The sequence below is a fragment of the Papaver somniferum genome, chromosome 6 (assembly GCF_003573695.1).
Source record: "Papaver somniferum cultivar HN1 chromosome 6, ASM357369v1, whole genome shotgun sequence".
NCBI lineage: Eukaryota > Viridiplantae > Streptophyta > Magnoliopsida > Ranunculales > Papaveraceae > Papaver > Papaver somniferum.
In genome coordinates this window covers 78946506-78960699 of record NC_039363.1, presented here as the reverse complement: position 1 = coordinate 78960699, position 14194 = coordinate 78946506, and the positions used below count along the sequence as shown (strand labels likewise).

Below are 14194 nucleotides of genomic sequence, written 5' to 3'. Positions count from 1 at the left end.
CCACCTAGCTCATATGTATATAATTTCTAAAGTAATTTTAGTTTTCAATTTTACTTTTTCCTATTTACCATCTAAAAAAATCAAATTAAATTTGACTATAACTATTACAACCCTTGTTTTATCTTCTTCTTCGTTGATCTCTTTCTATTAAAAAGTCATTAAAACAAAAAAACTACAAACCCTAAATTAGGATTCTGTTTAATTATAGTATATTAAAAACTCATTATTTCTCTATGATTTATCATTTCAATCGACGATTAAAACCATTAAAACGAGAAATTGTGAAATTTTACTATGCGGTTGTCGTTGCAGCCAGTGTGCATGAAAAGCAATAGACGATAATAAATCTACAAAATAAAGGATGTCTTGCCTTGCTTACATAGGAAATCATAGACAATGAGTCCAACTAACTGAACCCTTAAAGCTGTCAGACTAGTGAACTGGCCTCCAAAAAATGTTTTAAATATGATGTAGGAATATCTAGCTTTATTCAATCATATGATATGAGATATGGACATCCAACAAGTGTTACAATGTTTCTATTTTCTTTGATTTAATTTCATGTACTTAACGTCATCCAAAATGTGACGACCAGTTCATATGATAACACAAAAAAAACTTATCTTCGTTATTATTCCAATAAATCAATGTAAAACAAGTGGATCCAATGTTGATTACTAGTTCTTCATCATAGTAAAAATAGTCAGTTCGAATTTAAACACCATAATTACATGTGGTAACTTTAAAAATATTAGGTTTGGCTTTTATCTTTCTTTTTTTTTGCTTTGATTTTTCTTGAAAAATACCTTGTTTCTTTGTGGGCATCTAGAACAAGATCAAGAAATGGAAAAGAAAAACGAAAAAAAAAAGGATGAATAAAAGTGGTGGCGGGTTGGTGGAGACGGAGTAGAGGAGGTGTTGGTCTTCGATTGTGACGAAGAAGAAGAATTAGAACTTTGATTTATCTAGGTGTTTAGTTGGGTGGTTTTATATAGTGTGGGTGTATATAAAAAGTCAATGGGTGTATTTAGACGATAAGAAAAATTCTATGAGGGGTGAATATGATAATTAGAGGTGGGAATTAAGGTGTGTGGTAAATAAGAAAAGTTTAAGGATTATGAATAGTTTATGGATTCATCATTATGACAATTCTAAACTCTTTCACATAAAAACCATTGGATCTGATCATATTCCTATTATCTTGGTGACTAACACTCAATCTCATCAAGGTAATAGACCATATAGGTATTTCAAGTGTTGGTTTCGTGATCCCACCTCACATGAGGTAATTAGGAATGCTTATTCCAATGATATTAGAGGATCACCTCCTTACCAACTTGTGAATAGACTTCGACATGTCAAAAATGAGTTGAAAAAATGGAACTTGAGCTATTTTGGTAACATTGATCATAGAGTCAAAAATCTGGAAGCTCAACTTCATAATATGAATAGTGGTTCTCATGTTATTCAGAATGCTGATTATATTCGACAGGTTGAGCAAGATCTTGAGCATTGGCAGAAAATCCAAGATGATTTTTATGCTCAAAAATCCAGAGTTGAGTACATTAAGAGCTATGACAAAAAAATACTTCTTACTATCATAATTCAGCCAATAGAAGGAAGCATTTTAACCACATAAGCTATCTTAAACTCAACAATAGCCAGTGGTCCAATGACAGATCTCAACTCGAGGACCTTCTTGTTTCCCATTTTAAGTCTATTAGTACCACTTCTAATCCTATTCGCAACAGAGATTATCTAAATTGCATAAATCCTTGTGTTAGTAATGAGGACAATGATAAACTTTTGAGTCCCATTATTATACATGAAATTAGGAACACCATTAATAAAATGGCCCCATGGTATGCACCGAGCCCTGATGGGTCTACTAACAGAATATGGATCTCCTTGAGAATGACGTCTTACAAACAGTTACAAGCTTTTTTGACTCAATTCATTTGGTTAAAGAAATGAATCACACGTTTCTGACCCTAATTCCTAAGGTCATCAATGCCTCATCTCCGGGTGATTTTCGACCTATTTCATTATGCAATGACAATTATAAAATAATCTCGAAAATATTAGTTAATATAATGAAACCTCTGCTTGGAAATATAATCTCACCTTTTCAAGCAGCTTATGTACCTAATCGACATATTCATAACAATGTCATTATTGCACATGAGCTGGTTCATTCCATAAAGAGGAAAAAATACAAATATGGCATTATGGGTTTGAAATCGGATATGTCGAAGGCATTCGATCGAATTGAATGGCCCTTTCTCATTGATATCCTTAAGATATTTGGTTTCTCATACCATTGGTGTGATCTTATTTTGCAATGTGTGAGTACTACCTCTATCTTTATTCTTTTAAATGAGTCACATTGTCCTTCTTTTAAGCCCATGAGGGGCCTTAGACAAGGAGACCCTTTGTCTCCTTACCTTTTTATCCTTTGTATGAAGTTATTTTCTAGATACTTGTTTCATGCTGAAAAATGCAACTTCATTCATGGATTTAAGGTGACACATGAGGCTCCTATCATCTCACATTTGCTATTTGTTGGTGACTGTCTCATCTTTACTAAAGAAACACATAATGAATCTGATAATTTAATGGCTCTCATTAAAGATTTCAGTACTCTATCGGGTCAAGTTATTAATTAACTTTGAAAACTCGGGTTGTTTCTTTAGTAAAAATGTCCACCCGGATCATTGTGTCTCTCTTATCAGGCAACTCGGTGTTAAGAAGGTGGAGATGACTGATAAATATCTTGGCATCCAACTTTTCTTAAGTCAATCCAGAAATGATACTTTTGATCACCTTGTTGATCGTTTTGACAAAAGAGTTGCAAAATGGAAGGGTAAACACCTTTCTCAGTCTGAAAGGCTTATATCAAACCTAAAGACAGTTCTTGGGTTTGGAAAAGTATCTGCCTAGGATTGTATTACACAAATAAACACTCCATTTGGGAAGTTAGGAAGGGTAATAGCATTAGTGCATTTTATGATAATTGGATTAAATATGTCATTCATCCTTACTGCATTTCTTATCCGAATCATAACATACTTGTTTCCCATCTTATTGACCAAGACTCAAAAACTTGGAATGTAGAACTTGTTAAAGCTTTCTTACAGTTGATTCTTGCAACAAAATTTTTAATACCAGGCTTCCCATTTATGTAAATGATATGCTCATTTGGCCTCTTACTAAAACTGGTGCATTTAAAGTGAAGTCTGCATATATTATATTGTCTGTTGAATTTGTTGGTAATACAAACATGAGTGATTAATTCTCTGCATATAAACAATTATGGTATGCATCTGTTCTCCCTAAGGTTAAGTTGTTTCTTTGGAAATGTGTCCAAAACATCCTCCCTCTTAAATGCAATCTTTATAGATTCAACCCCAATCATAGCACCACTTGTGTATCATGTGATGATAATTGTCATGAGTCTGTTGAGCATATGATCCTTAACTGCAAGTTTGCCAGAAATGTTTGGTCTACGATAACATATGGTCATCTATCCCTTCAACATGCAGATTCAAACATTTGTATAAGGCACTGGATTCTAAAATGGTTACGCAGTGCAATTCCTATGAAAGAGCAATGTGTTATGTTCACCACTGCCTGGTGCATATGGAAGGAAAGATGTTGTATAAAAATTCATGATAAGTGTCTTAATAGTTCCATTACTTCCAGATGGGCCACTAATCTGTGCAATGAAACAATTTCATCTCTACAATCTAACACTACTTTCATTCAGACTGTTACTAATGTCCTTGATGGGAATACTTCAAGTTTAAACCTGCCTGATGAATGTTGTGTATTATATTGTGATGCATCTTTCGATTTCAACTCTAACCAATATGGTATTGGAATTGTCTATTATCATCTGGCAGGTATTTACAAAGGGTGCAGAATAAAACATGGACTGGCAGTGTAGAAGAAGCAGAGAGTCTGGCTATCTTTGAAGCATTACAGTGGAGCAGTAGCAGACAGTTCAACTACAAGTGTATCTTAAGTGACTCTAAAAATTCCATCTCTTACTTAAATAAAGCAGGAATCCAGATTAGCTGGTCTGCAAGTTCTATTCTTGATGATTGTTTTGCTTTAGCCAGTAATCTTTCTTTTTCCAAGTTTGAATATATTAGTAGATTTCAATTCCTTGGCAGATAAAGTTGCTAAGTATAGCAGAAGGTTGAATGTAATTGGTACATGGGAAGTTGATCAACCTTACTTCCTCTACAATCCTTATAATCCTTCTTTTGTTTAATGAAATCTCTTTTTCTTAGCAAAAAAAAATAAATAAAAAAATGTAGGTTCTAAATAGGTAAAACCATGGTTAATCAAAACATGTTTTGAATGTTTTTTCCTTCCTTTAGATCAAACCTGGATTGTAAATCCATCTCATTATTTGTTTCATCTTTTTTATGAAGATGTAGCGGGGAAAGCCTTCGTCCGTGCTGTAAGGCTCACTTAGTCTTTGTTAATATATGTTTTTGTTTACCAAAAAAAAATATAAAAAAAATAAAAGTAATAATAATAAGAGCTTCTCCAATGGAATGTATGTGAAGATAAATGTCTAAATCCACATAGGATAGACATTAATTTTTCCTAAAATCCTTCTCCAACCCAACTTCTTATATTAATGTGAAGATGACATGGCTTAGTTTTTGTTAGAGATTGTCGAGGTAAATGTCAAAAACTTGACATTCACTTTAACAATGTTAAGCTATCTTAGAGCTTCTCCAATGATGAATGTGGATGTTTTCTGTGTGGCATCACTTTTTAGACATCCCCTAGGTATAAAATCCTAAATATTAGGAGAAAACTAATTTTATCTCCAACCCATAAAGTATTGTATTTTTTTTTACTTATTTGTAGGTATATAATTGGTTAAAATTATTTCCATTTTTGTCTCTAATGATTTTTATTAATAAAAGTGTGACTAGGATGGGAAGACATCCTCTAAGTGAATGTCTAAAACTAGAGGTTCACCTAGAGGATGTCTAACTTTTTTTTTGCCACATCATCTGCACATCAATGAGTTGGGTTTAGAAAAATGGTTGTCTATCCTATGTGGATGAAGACTTTTTTCTTCATGCAGATTCCATTTGAGAAAACTCTTAGTAAATTTTTGTTTAACTAAAATTAATTATAATATACTAAATAATCATTTTTAGTTCCAATAAAATATTTAAATTACTAAAAATAAAATTTACATTTGATCAAACAATATCAATGGAGATGAATTTTCTTTTTACTAAACTTAAGGAAAAATTGGAATGAGGATGTTTAAATGTGTTGCCAACTAGGAATCAAACACAACAATCGTTGAAGAAGCTCTAAATGTTTCTTCCAGCATCTTTTGCCGATCTGTCAACGAACTTATTAGGTTTTAGGTGTGGCTGTACGGCGCGACGCGCTAGTGGCGTATAAGCTATTTTTCTCGGTCTGCCATGTTTAATCGACCATTGGGGCATGTTAGACATAATAATAAAATAATTTGGCCTACTTTTCCGCCTGCAAGTGGTCTTTTCTCTTCTAGTTTGCAGACTTCGGGTAATCAAAAAAAGACACTATCGGTGATTTGGGCAAGAAGAAAAAATAAAAGGTTATTATCTCCTAATAATCACAAGGCGAATGTGAATCCAACCAGGATAACGAAAAGTCTGCTTTGGATATGCGACCGTACTATAGGACCGTACTATATAATCGTACGTGCGCAAGTATAACAGAACCCTAGTCCAGTTAGAGTTGTAAACGTGGATAGACAACAGGAAGCCCTGTCATCATGTGAATTAGACACGTGACACACCAAACCTGTATCAAACAAACTCCTGAATCTATCTCCGAGAGTCCGAGATGGACACTAATTCCTCAACGTAATAGAAAAAGAGAAAAAAAAAAAGAGTTTGATTCGAATACTTCCTGGGTGTTTTCCAAAACCGAAGAGGAGAAGAAAGTTGCTAGTAATGGAGTTATTTGGTGACGGTGGTGTTGGTGGAATGGGTCTGATTTCAAGATATGTGAATGAGGCAGATCATGCTCAGGTGGTATCTATAGTACTCTTTGCAGCTGTACTTAGTCTATGTATAGTTGTTGGGCATTTACTTCATGAGAATAAATGGGTTAATGAATCCATTACTGCCATTATCATTGTAAGTACTACTCGTATGTGTATTTTGTTTTCGAAATTCATTAGTTCAATTCGAGATTTTTTAATATAATGTAAATAGAATATAGGAGTAGTTGCTATGCGACCAACATTAGGTATCTAGAGTCATTCATATTTGATAAAATTAGTTTCGCAGTTTAGATATACCAGTACTCTGTGACATGTTATAATTTAGTGACTTTGTTGGCATTGAATATACAAACCATTGAAAATGAATGGAGTGTCTTACTAATGATATATCTACTGATTTCTTGGGAATTGAATTTAAGACCAAACTATGAATAGCATGGTGTGCATCTGTGCAATGCATGCAAGGTTGTATTAAGCTCTCAGCGTCCAAGGGAAATTATCCCTGTCCTGTTCGCCGTTATCTTGAGCTCGATTGTATCAGGGTTGCTTATATTTTTTTTATTTGTGCGGATATGGGGATTGTAGTCATTGTCCGCTGTATAATTCACTTCCATCCTAATTTTGAGGAAAGATGCGAAATTCTCTCTATGAATACTGTTGTTTCTTGTGTTAACCCTGCAGGGAGGTGTCTCTGGAGTCGTAGTCTTGTTTCTTAGCAAAGGAACAAGTTCCCACATTCTAAGATTTAACGAGGACTTGTTTTTTTATTATCTTCTGCCTCCGATAATCTTCAATGCTGGGAAAGTTAACCATTACCTCTAAACTATGTTTGTCCGTTTGGATATTTTGTTAATTTGTGAAGAGTTTAGTGAGCTAGTTTCCTTTGGCTAATACTTCAACAGGTTTCAAGTCAAGAAGAAGCAGTTCTTTCGTAACTTTTCAACAATCATGCTTTTTGGAGTACCCGGTGTTTTTATTTCAACCGTTATCATTACGATTGGTAATACATTTCAACCCTCTTCAACTAGCACATACATGTGAAGTCCCGAACAGTAGTTTGATTTTGGAGTCATTTGTAACAGTAATAATTTATGTACCATGACGAATTTGCTTTTGACATCCCTGCCTTTTATTGTTGATGTTGTAGGCTCCATGTGGTTATTCCCGAAGATAGGGTTTAACGAACTTGAAACACAGGACTTTCTCGGTTAGACTCTTGACTGTTTTTCATCCTTTATTTAACCTTTCTCCATTGTTTTGCACCTTTACGTTTCCCATGAATAACGTTTAAATTTCGCATTATTTTATGATTTAGCTATTGGAGTCATTTTTTCGTCGACTGATACAGTGTGCACATTACAGGTTAGTTCGATTTAGCTTACTGTCAGTTTTCAGTGTTTTATTTGTCATACGTGTATAACTGAAAGAAAGAAAAATTATCTACGATGCTTTCATAAAGGTCCTTGATCAAGACGAGACTCCTCTGCTGTACAGCCTAGTTTTTGGGGAGGGAGTAGTGAATGATGCAACTTCAGTTGTTCTCTTTAAAGCAATCCAAAAGATCGATGTATCAAGGATTACCGGATGGGCTTCAGTTAATGTTATCAAAGATTTCCTCTTCCTATTTTCGACAAGCACTGCCCTTGGAGTTGTTGTAAGTGGAGGTTCAAGAATAATAGTTTGAAGTAATGGGTGCTTCTCACATCTGTTTCAGCATCTTCTATATGTACATTCACAACTTACCTGTTTCACTTTATGCAGGTAGGGCTTCTGACTTCTTACGCTCTTAGGACGTTATACTTCGGTAGGTAAGTGATTTTCCACGACGTCCTAGTTGCTTCGTCTTGATTGCAATGTGGATGAATATGTGTTGGTATGCAACAAATATTCCTCAGCCATAGATGTCACCTGCATGTGATCTTTTTTTTCAGGCACTCAACTGACCGTGAATGTGCTCTAATGTTCTTAATGCCGTATCTCTCATATATGCTGGCCGAGGTAACAATGGACTGAGCAATTAATGTTCTTTTTAGATCTGAATCTCTGTAGTTACTTACCCTCATTCTCTTATTTATACTTGTTTGTTCTGCAGTTGCTACACTTGAGTGGTATCCTCACAGTTTTCTTTTGTGGAATTGTTATGTCGCATTATGCTTGGCATAACGTCACAGAGAACTCAAGAGTCACAACTAGGCAAGTATACAATTACACATTGTGAGCTTAGTTGCGCTTCTGGAGATTAAACCATTTGCCATCGATGTTGTTACTGTTTGGTTTCTAGTAGTTGCTTCAGATCTCTTCTTTGAAGTTGGAAAACATTGTAGTAGTCAACAAACAAAGCCTGCTAATGTCATTCACATTTTGCAGGCATACATTTGCAACAATGTCATTCATCGCGGAAGCTTTTATCTTCTTATACTGCGGAATGGATGCCTCAGATGTAGAGAAATGGAAAATTAGCAATAAGAGGTCGTTTTTCTAAAATATATATTTAGATTAAAAGAAAATCCTTTGAAATATATTTAGTAGACGTGTCATTCTCTTCCTGCAACTTCAAAACCTATCTTTTACTTCCTGCAGCTTCAAAACATGCATCAGCATGTACTCCATCATCATCCTTCTGATTGCAGTTGGCCGTGCGGCGTTTGTGTTTCCTCTCTCTGTTTTATCCAACTACATGAATAAAAGTGATGAAAGAGTATCGATAACATTCAAACACCAGGTAAGTAAAATTTCAAAATTTCGTCTTCAACAATTTTTAACCAAGTTTCCCCACAAAGCACCGCCAATATGAAACTAGTTAAATGCTCAGATGTGTATTACTTTCTGCTGCTAACTTAACTAGGTTGTAATTTGGTGGGCTGGTCTTATGAGAGGAGCTGTTTCCATCGCCCTGGCTTTCAAACAGGTAAGCTAATACTAAAAACTCAATGTTGTAATTCCAACCATTGGCAGAGCGGTTTTACTGATACTCTCTCTTTATTTCTGAAGTTCACTTATTCTGGCGTAACAATGATTCCTGCTCATGCAACAATGGTCACGAACACGGTTTTCACTGTACTTTTTACTACTGTGGTGCGTCTCTCTCGGAATGTTTTCCTTCTTTATCTTTCATTATTCGGTTGGCTTGTGCTAATTAGCATAATTTTAAACGCACAGGTATTCGGTTTTTTGACGAAGCCGTTAATAAGGTTACTGCTTCCACACCATACGAGCGGAAACCACCATCCAGATAATACTATTCCAAGTCATGATATGACCCTTCCCTTGCTTTCATTTGATGAATCTGCCTCGACCAACATCCTTAGAGCGAAGGACGGTATCTCCATGCTGTTGGAAAGACCTGTATATACGATACACTCATATTGGAGAAAATTTGATGATAAATACATGAGGCCTATGTTTGGAGGTCCTCGCAGATGAGTAGACCAAGCTTGCCTGGAGTTGGAGTAGAAGATATGAAGCAAATAATACGAGTACACGATATAATACAACAGACTAATCCTCGGATGAGGTACACCGTAAATTGGTGAAGATCAAACTTACCTTTGGAGGATGAGACAGCAAGGCCTGGGGTCAAGCTAACCTTCAAAGGATGGTCTTTTAGGCCCAAGAAAGAAGATTACCTCTCTTCAGGTGTACAGGAAGCTGTTATTATGTATTGGTGCATTTCTAACAATATAATTTAGACTCGGAAATAGTTAAGTAGGTCCGAATCAAACAAGTTCCGAATTTTTTCCTCCTTTCTCATTTCAGAGTTCTTTATCTATTGGCATCATCTGGGAGTTTTATCAGTGTGTTTTAGGAAGTAAAAAAAAATAGTATATTTTAATTTCGATAACATGGCTTTGTTGTATCAAGACTCTGTGAGGGCTTTGATTCACCGCAGAGCTTAGAATGGCCCTGTTTAGCTGAAGGCAATAACTTTGGAGTTCCTAGACTGCTTTAAAATACAAACTTAGTTATGATAAAATGACTGAAAGAGGATAAAGATTAAGCTTAGAAATGGAATTGATTAGAAAGTGTAGTGGCCATTTGTTCTCCATCTTTCTGATAAACAATTGCAGCTATCCCTCAAGTTTTCGATAAAACTCATCCAACAACATTATCTACTAAAACATAAAACCCTCTAGAGACCCAGAAGCACACGTGAAAACTGATTCTAAGGTTACACTGTAATCGATTGAGAGAAAATCAGGTGACCGGAATTCTCAGGACCCTTTCCAAAAGCCTCCCGAATTTACGGTGAATCCAATCATGTTGGACGATGATCGCACAGGTACACATGAAACTGAAATTGAGGTCAAATTGTATTTTGTTGAGTGGGAATTAGGCGACAAGTTTTCTCAACACTCTTTCAGCACGCTTTTCGAATTTTGGCAGGACCCAGTCATGCTGGATGATGTCAAGGCTGTCTTTCTCTGCACCCAGAGTCTGAAAAAAGAAATGAGAAGAAAATAGAATCAACTGTAGGAAAGCACCAATTTGTATGTATATATGCTGCAGGATGCATAGCTTGATAGACAAATATGAAACCGCTAGGCAGAACACTCGAAAATTACCTTTGTGGCATCCATTCCAAATCCACTCATTTGCATCATTTTCTGTGTGTCATCAGTAGCTGCATTGCCAAAACAATAAATTACTAACTAGTAACAAAAGATAAACTTCAAACTCCGTCACATCTATTCTCATGTCTTTAAGCTGTGACCAAAACACTAAACCAGGAGTTAGAAGACTAGTAATCACCATTTTCTTCTCCCAGAATAAGGCTGAAAAGACCCCTTAATCCAAACAGGTTGAGAAAATACCTGCATGAAAATGGTGATAAATGTTTCACAAAGATCACAAGATCAACTAAGAAATCCTAACCGATAGATGCAAAGTTCTGGTCCAAAAAAGATAATAGTTACCATGAGCGGCTGCTAACGTAGCTGACGTCAACGGTGCTCAAGTCAATTCCATTTTGTAACATTGATCTGAACCTCTGAGTAAGTGGAAATGGTATCTTGGCTGAATGAAAGACCGGAAAGAAGGCAAATCAGATGGACACGGAACAAGCATGTAAAGAATCTCCTAACTGTATCGGAAGTTCATAGAAATAACAAATGTCCGCCCTTCTTATTGGCCCCAACATAGATAATAAATCACCAACAATTCACAATGAGAAAGTTCCGACACATACCAGCAACAAAACCAGAGAAGAAAAAGTTGACCCATGCAAAAGTGAGGGTCTGAAAATAAGGGACAATATAGGACAAGAAGGTGAGTATTCCCAAGCAAGCAAGTGTTTAAAATATGAATAAACCATCAAATTGACTAGATTACCTGGGGAATGATCATAGAAAGATTTTTCTTCATCATATCCATGGCCATATTAGGATCAGACAACATCTGAGCTTGTGGATTTGGAGCTGCTGTCCCCTTAGGAACGTGAAGTAAACCATCTTCCTGTCATTACAGCAAGAATTTATTTATTTATTTTTTCGAAACCGCTGCCAACGGCCTAGTAGCGAAAATGATATCCTCAAAATTTTCATGCATTTTCAACTATATCACATATAATGGAACTCAACATTGAAAACATGCAACCAACCATGCAACACCAAGGCAGTAAGTTTTTTCAAGGTTCAGCAAATCTCTAAATATTGTGTCCTACATAACCAGACAACAGAAGTTCAAACCTGAGGAAACTTTTGCTGACTATGGATTTCTGGTCAATTGCCATATATATATGGTTTTATAGTATCCTTAATTTGTATTGCGATCTACGTTCTGATGTTGTTTCCTCGGCTACTTTCTTTGTAATATTTATCTTATATTAATAAAAGACTAAACGTGGATGTTGTGGATGGAGGTTTTCTGCAAATTCGAAACCGAGTCTGTCCAAGCATAGCCTTCTGCATCTCATTGTTTCTCTTTTTACAATACAGCTTCATGATTACAAGCGCTCTCTAGTTGTTTTACTGCAATCGGCGGTGACAAAGAGCTACATACACTGATAAAGGGAACAATTGCTGCTGGCATTGTTACAAATCTACAAATCTCTCATCAATAAGTCTCTAAAGAGTAAAAGAAGTAAAGAACCTGTTTCCATTGTGGGGGTTATCTAAAAAATTCTCTCTCTTTCCTCCTGCTTGACCTTTTTGGTAGTGTTTGAATTTAGGCCACGGAACCTTCTTCCGGTTAGTGGACAACTCTGTTTCTGCTTTCACTAATTCCTGTTTAAGCACTTGCGTAGTTCTGTGCTGATCTTAGAAAAGTTAGGTAGTGTTTGAACTAGTCTATGGAACCTTCAGGTTAGTGGTCTGCCTTCACTATTTCCTAATTAAGCACTTGTGTAGTTATACCGATCTTAGAGAAGTTTGGTGGATAAAATACTTGTTTTGTTTGACAACTTCCAATCATGTTGGCTAATTCTGAGGAGTTACCAAAACTGGGAAATGGGTGTTCAAGCTAACCAAACTCATACAGTGAGCCTATGTCTTGTGCACACAAATGTGTAGCCTAAATTCAAGTGCAGCTATTCACCAATCCTGGTGCTTTGAGACGTTTGTAATGCAATCTTTACGACCAACTCATGGTTTAACTACAAAACATACCTAATCCTACATATCTAGTATCACTAAACTATCCAAACTCTAGCGAACATAAGCAATTTCCATAAGAAGAGAACCATATATTAATCAACCAAAACCTAAGATAGAATTCAAACCTCGTTAGTGAAATAAGCTTTGCGAACTCGAAATGACTTCAAAGGAATAAAATTAGCAGCAACTCGCAAATTCCTTGCCCTAAGAACAACCTGCCTATGATATCAACAAACAAAAGAATCAGAATAAGAAATTTATAGGTGAATTGAAAAGAAAAAGATTTTCTAGGGTTTTGAATATACAAACCCTTCTTTGACCATCTTTGCATCTGGTGTAGAAGAAGATCGCATGAGTTTAGAAACAAAATAACGAAGGATGCCAATTAGAACCATGACTACAGAGAGTGGGATCAAAACCCAATCTCTGATTGCTGTATCTAAAACTAGATCTTCCGCCATTACGAGAAAATTTCACAGTTTCTCTCTCTAAAACTCGATCTCTCTTCCTCTTGCAAAACTTCCCAGATTTTACCAACGAAAAACAGTGTGTATATTATAAGGCTAAAAGTCCAGAGGCTGGACGGATATTTCCGCACATATAATTGTTTGTGACTAGTTGTATCTCACACTCTGCTTACACCGAGCTTCGCTGCCAGCAAAGTCCACAAAAGAGACTAATGGCTTGTTTGGTTGGAAGGAACGGAATCAGTATTCTAGACATACTATTATTCTCATGTTGATATAAGATGAGAAAGTCAGGGGCATAGCTCAGTGGTATCCTATCAACTTTAGTAAGGAGGAAGTCAGGAATTCAATCCTGAAAAAGCAGGGGTCTAACAACCACACCCAATATTTCGTTCGGCAATCTGTATGGAGAACTCCAATACAATTCCAAGAGAATCAACTAGACAGTCAGACTCAATCAAGGAAAAGTATCCAAGAGTTATATCTCAATTTCTCAATGTAATCAGCAAATCAAACATATAGAATCCGCGAGCCTGATTATTATGAGAAACAACTTGAACGGTATCAAAGACCAATGTTCAAGTGTCAATCAATTTCAATCAAAAACCAAAGGTTCAATTTACCAATTGATTGAACTGCACACAACCTGTGATTTTCAATTATATAAACAAATATAATGCTGAAAATAAATAACACAGACGCCGAATTTTTTCTAATGAGGAAACCGCAAAGTAGAAAAACCCCGGGACCTAGCCAGATTGAACACCACACTGTCTTAAGCCGCTACAGACACTAGCCTACTACAAATTAACTTCGGACTAGAATGTAGTTGGGCCCTAACCAATCTTACACTGATCGAGGTACATTCGCGTTCATTGCGCCCCTGAATCCCAGCAGGACTCTACGCACTTGATTCCCTTAGTTGATCTCACCCACAACTCGACGACCAAAAGTCGAAGACTTATGAACAAATCTGTCTCCCACAGAAATGTCTATTCTGATAGATAAATCTGTCTCCCATAGAAATACCTATGAAGTTTTGTTCTGTCTTATGATAAATCAAGGTGCACATGAACCAATTGATAATCCGGTCTTACATTCCCGAA

The 14194-nt window shown here is 36.0% G+C and overlaps 2 protein-coding genes across 2 annotated transcripts; one reads left to right on the top strand and one right to left on the bottom strand.

Moving 5' to 3' along the window:
* The first annotated feature begins 5967 nt into the window (after nt 1-5967).
* On the top strand, nt 5968-9811 carry LOC113285787 (sodium/hydrogen exchanger 4-like). The gene is made up of 14 exons (XM_026534552.1): nt 5968-6164; nt 6713-6831; nt 6934-7031; nt 7179-7238; nt 7347-7393; nt 7491-7685; nt 7793-7839; nt 7963-8029; nt 8124-8224; nt 8399-8500; nt 8612-8753; nt 8877-8939; nt 9023-9106; nt 9191-9811. Exons 1-14 carry the CDS (start codon nt 5979-5981, stop codon nt 9452-9454), a joined length of 1575 nt encoding a protein of 524 aa, XP_026390337.1. The 5' UTR covers nt 5968-5978; the 3' UTR covers nt 9455-9811.
* A 207-nt stretch (nt 9812-10018) lies between these two features.
* On the bottom strand, nt 10019-13169 carry LOC113288086 (ER membrane protein complex subunit 3-like). The gene is made up of 8 exons (XM_026537030.1): nt 12931-13169; nt 12747-12840; nt 11360-11482; nt 11217-11265; nt 10945-11044; nt 10781-10842; nt 10594-10652; nt 10019-10465 (listed from the first exon to the last, which is right to left on the bottom strand). The coding sequence occupies exons 1-8, from the start codon at nt 13080-13082 to the stop codon at nt 10361-10363; spliced, it is 744 nt and encodes a 247-aa protein (XP_026392815.1). The 5' UTR covers nt 13083-13169; the 3' UTR covers nt 10019-10360.
* Nucleotides 13170-14194: the final 1025 nt, after the last annotated feature.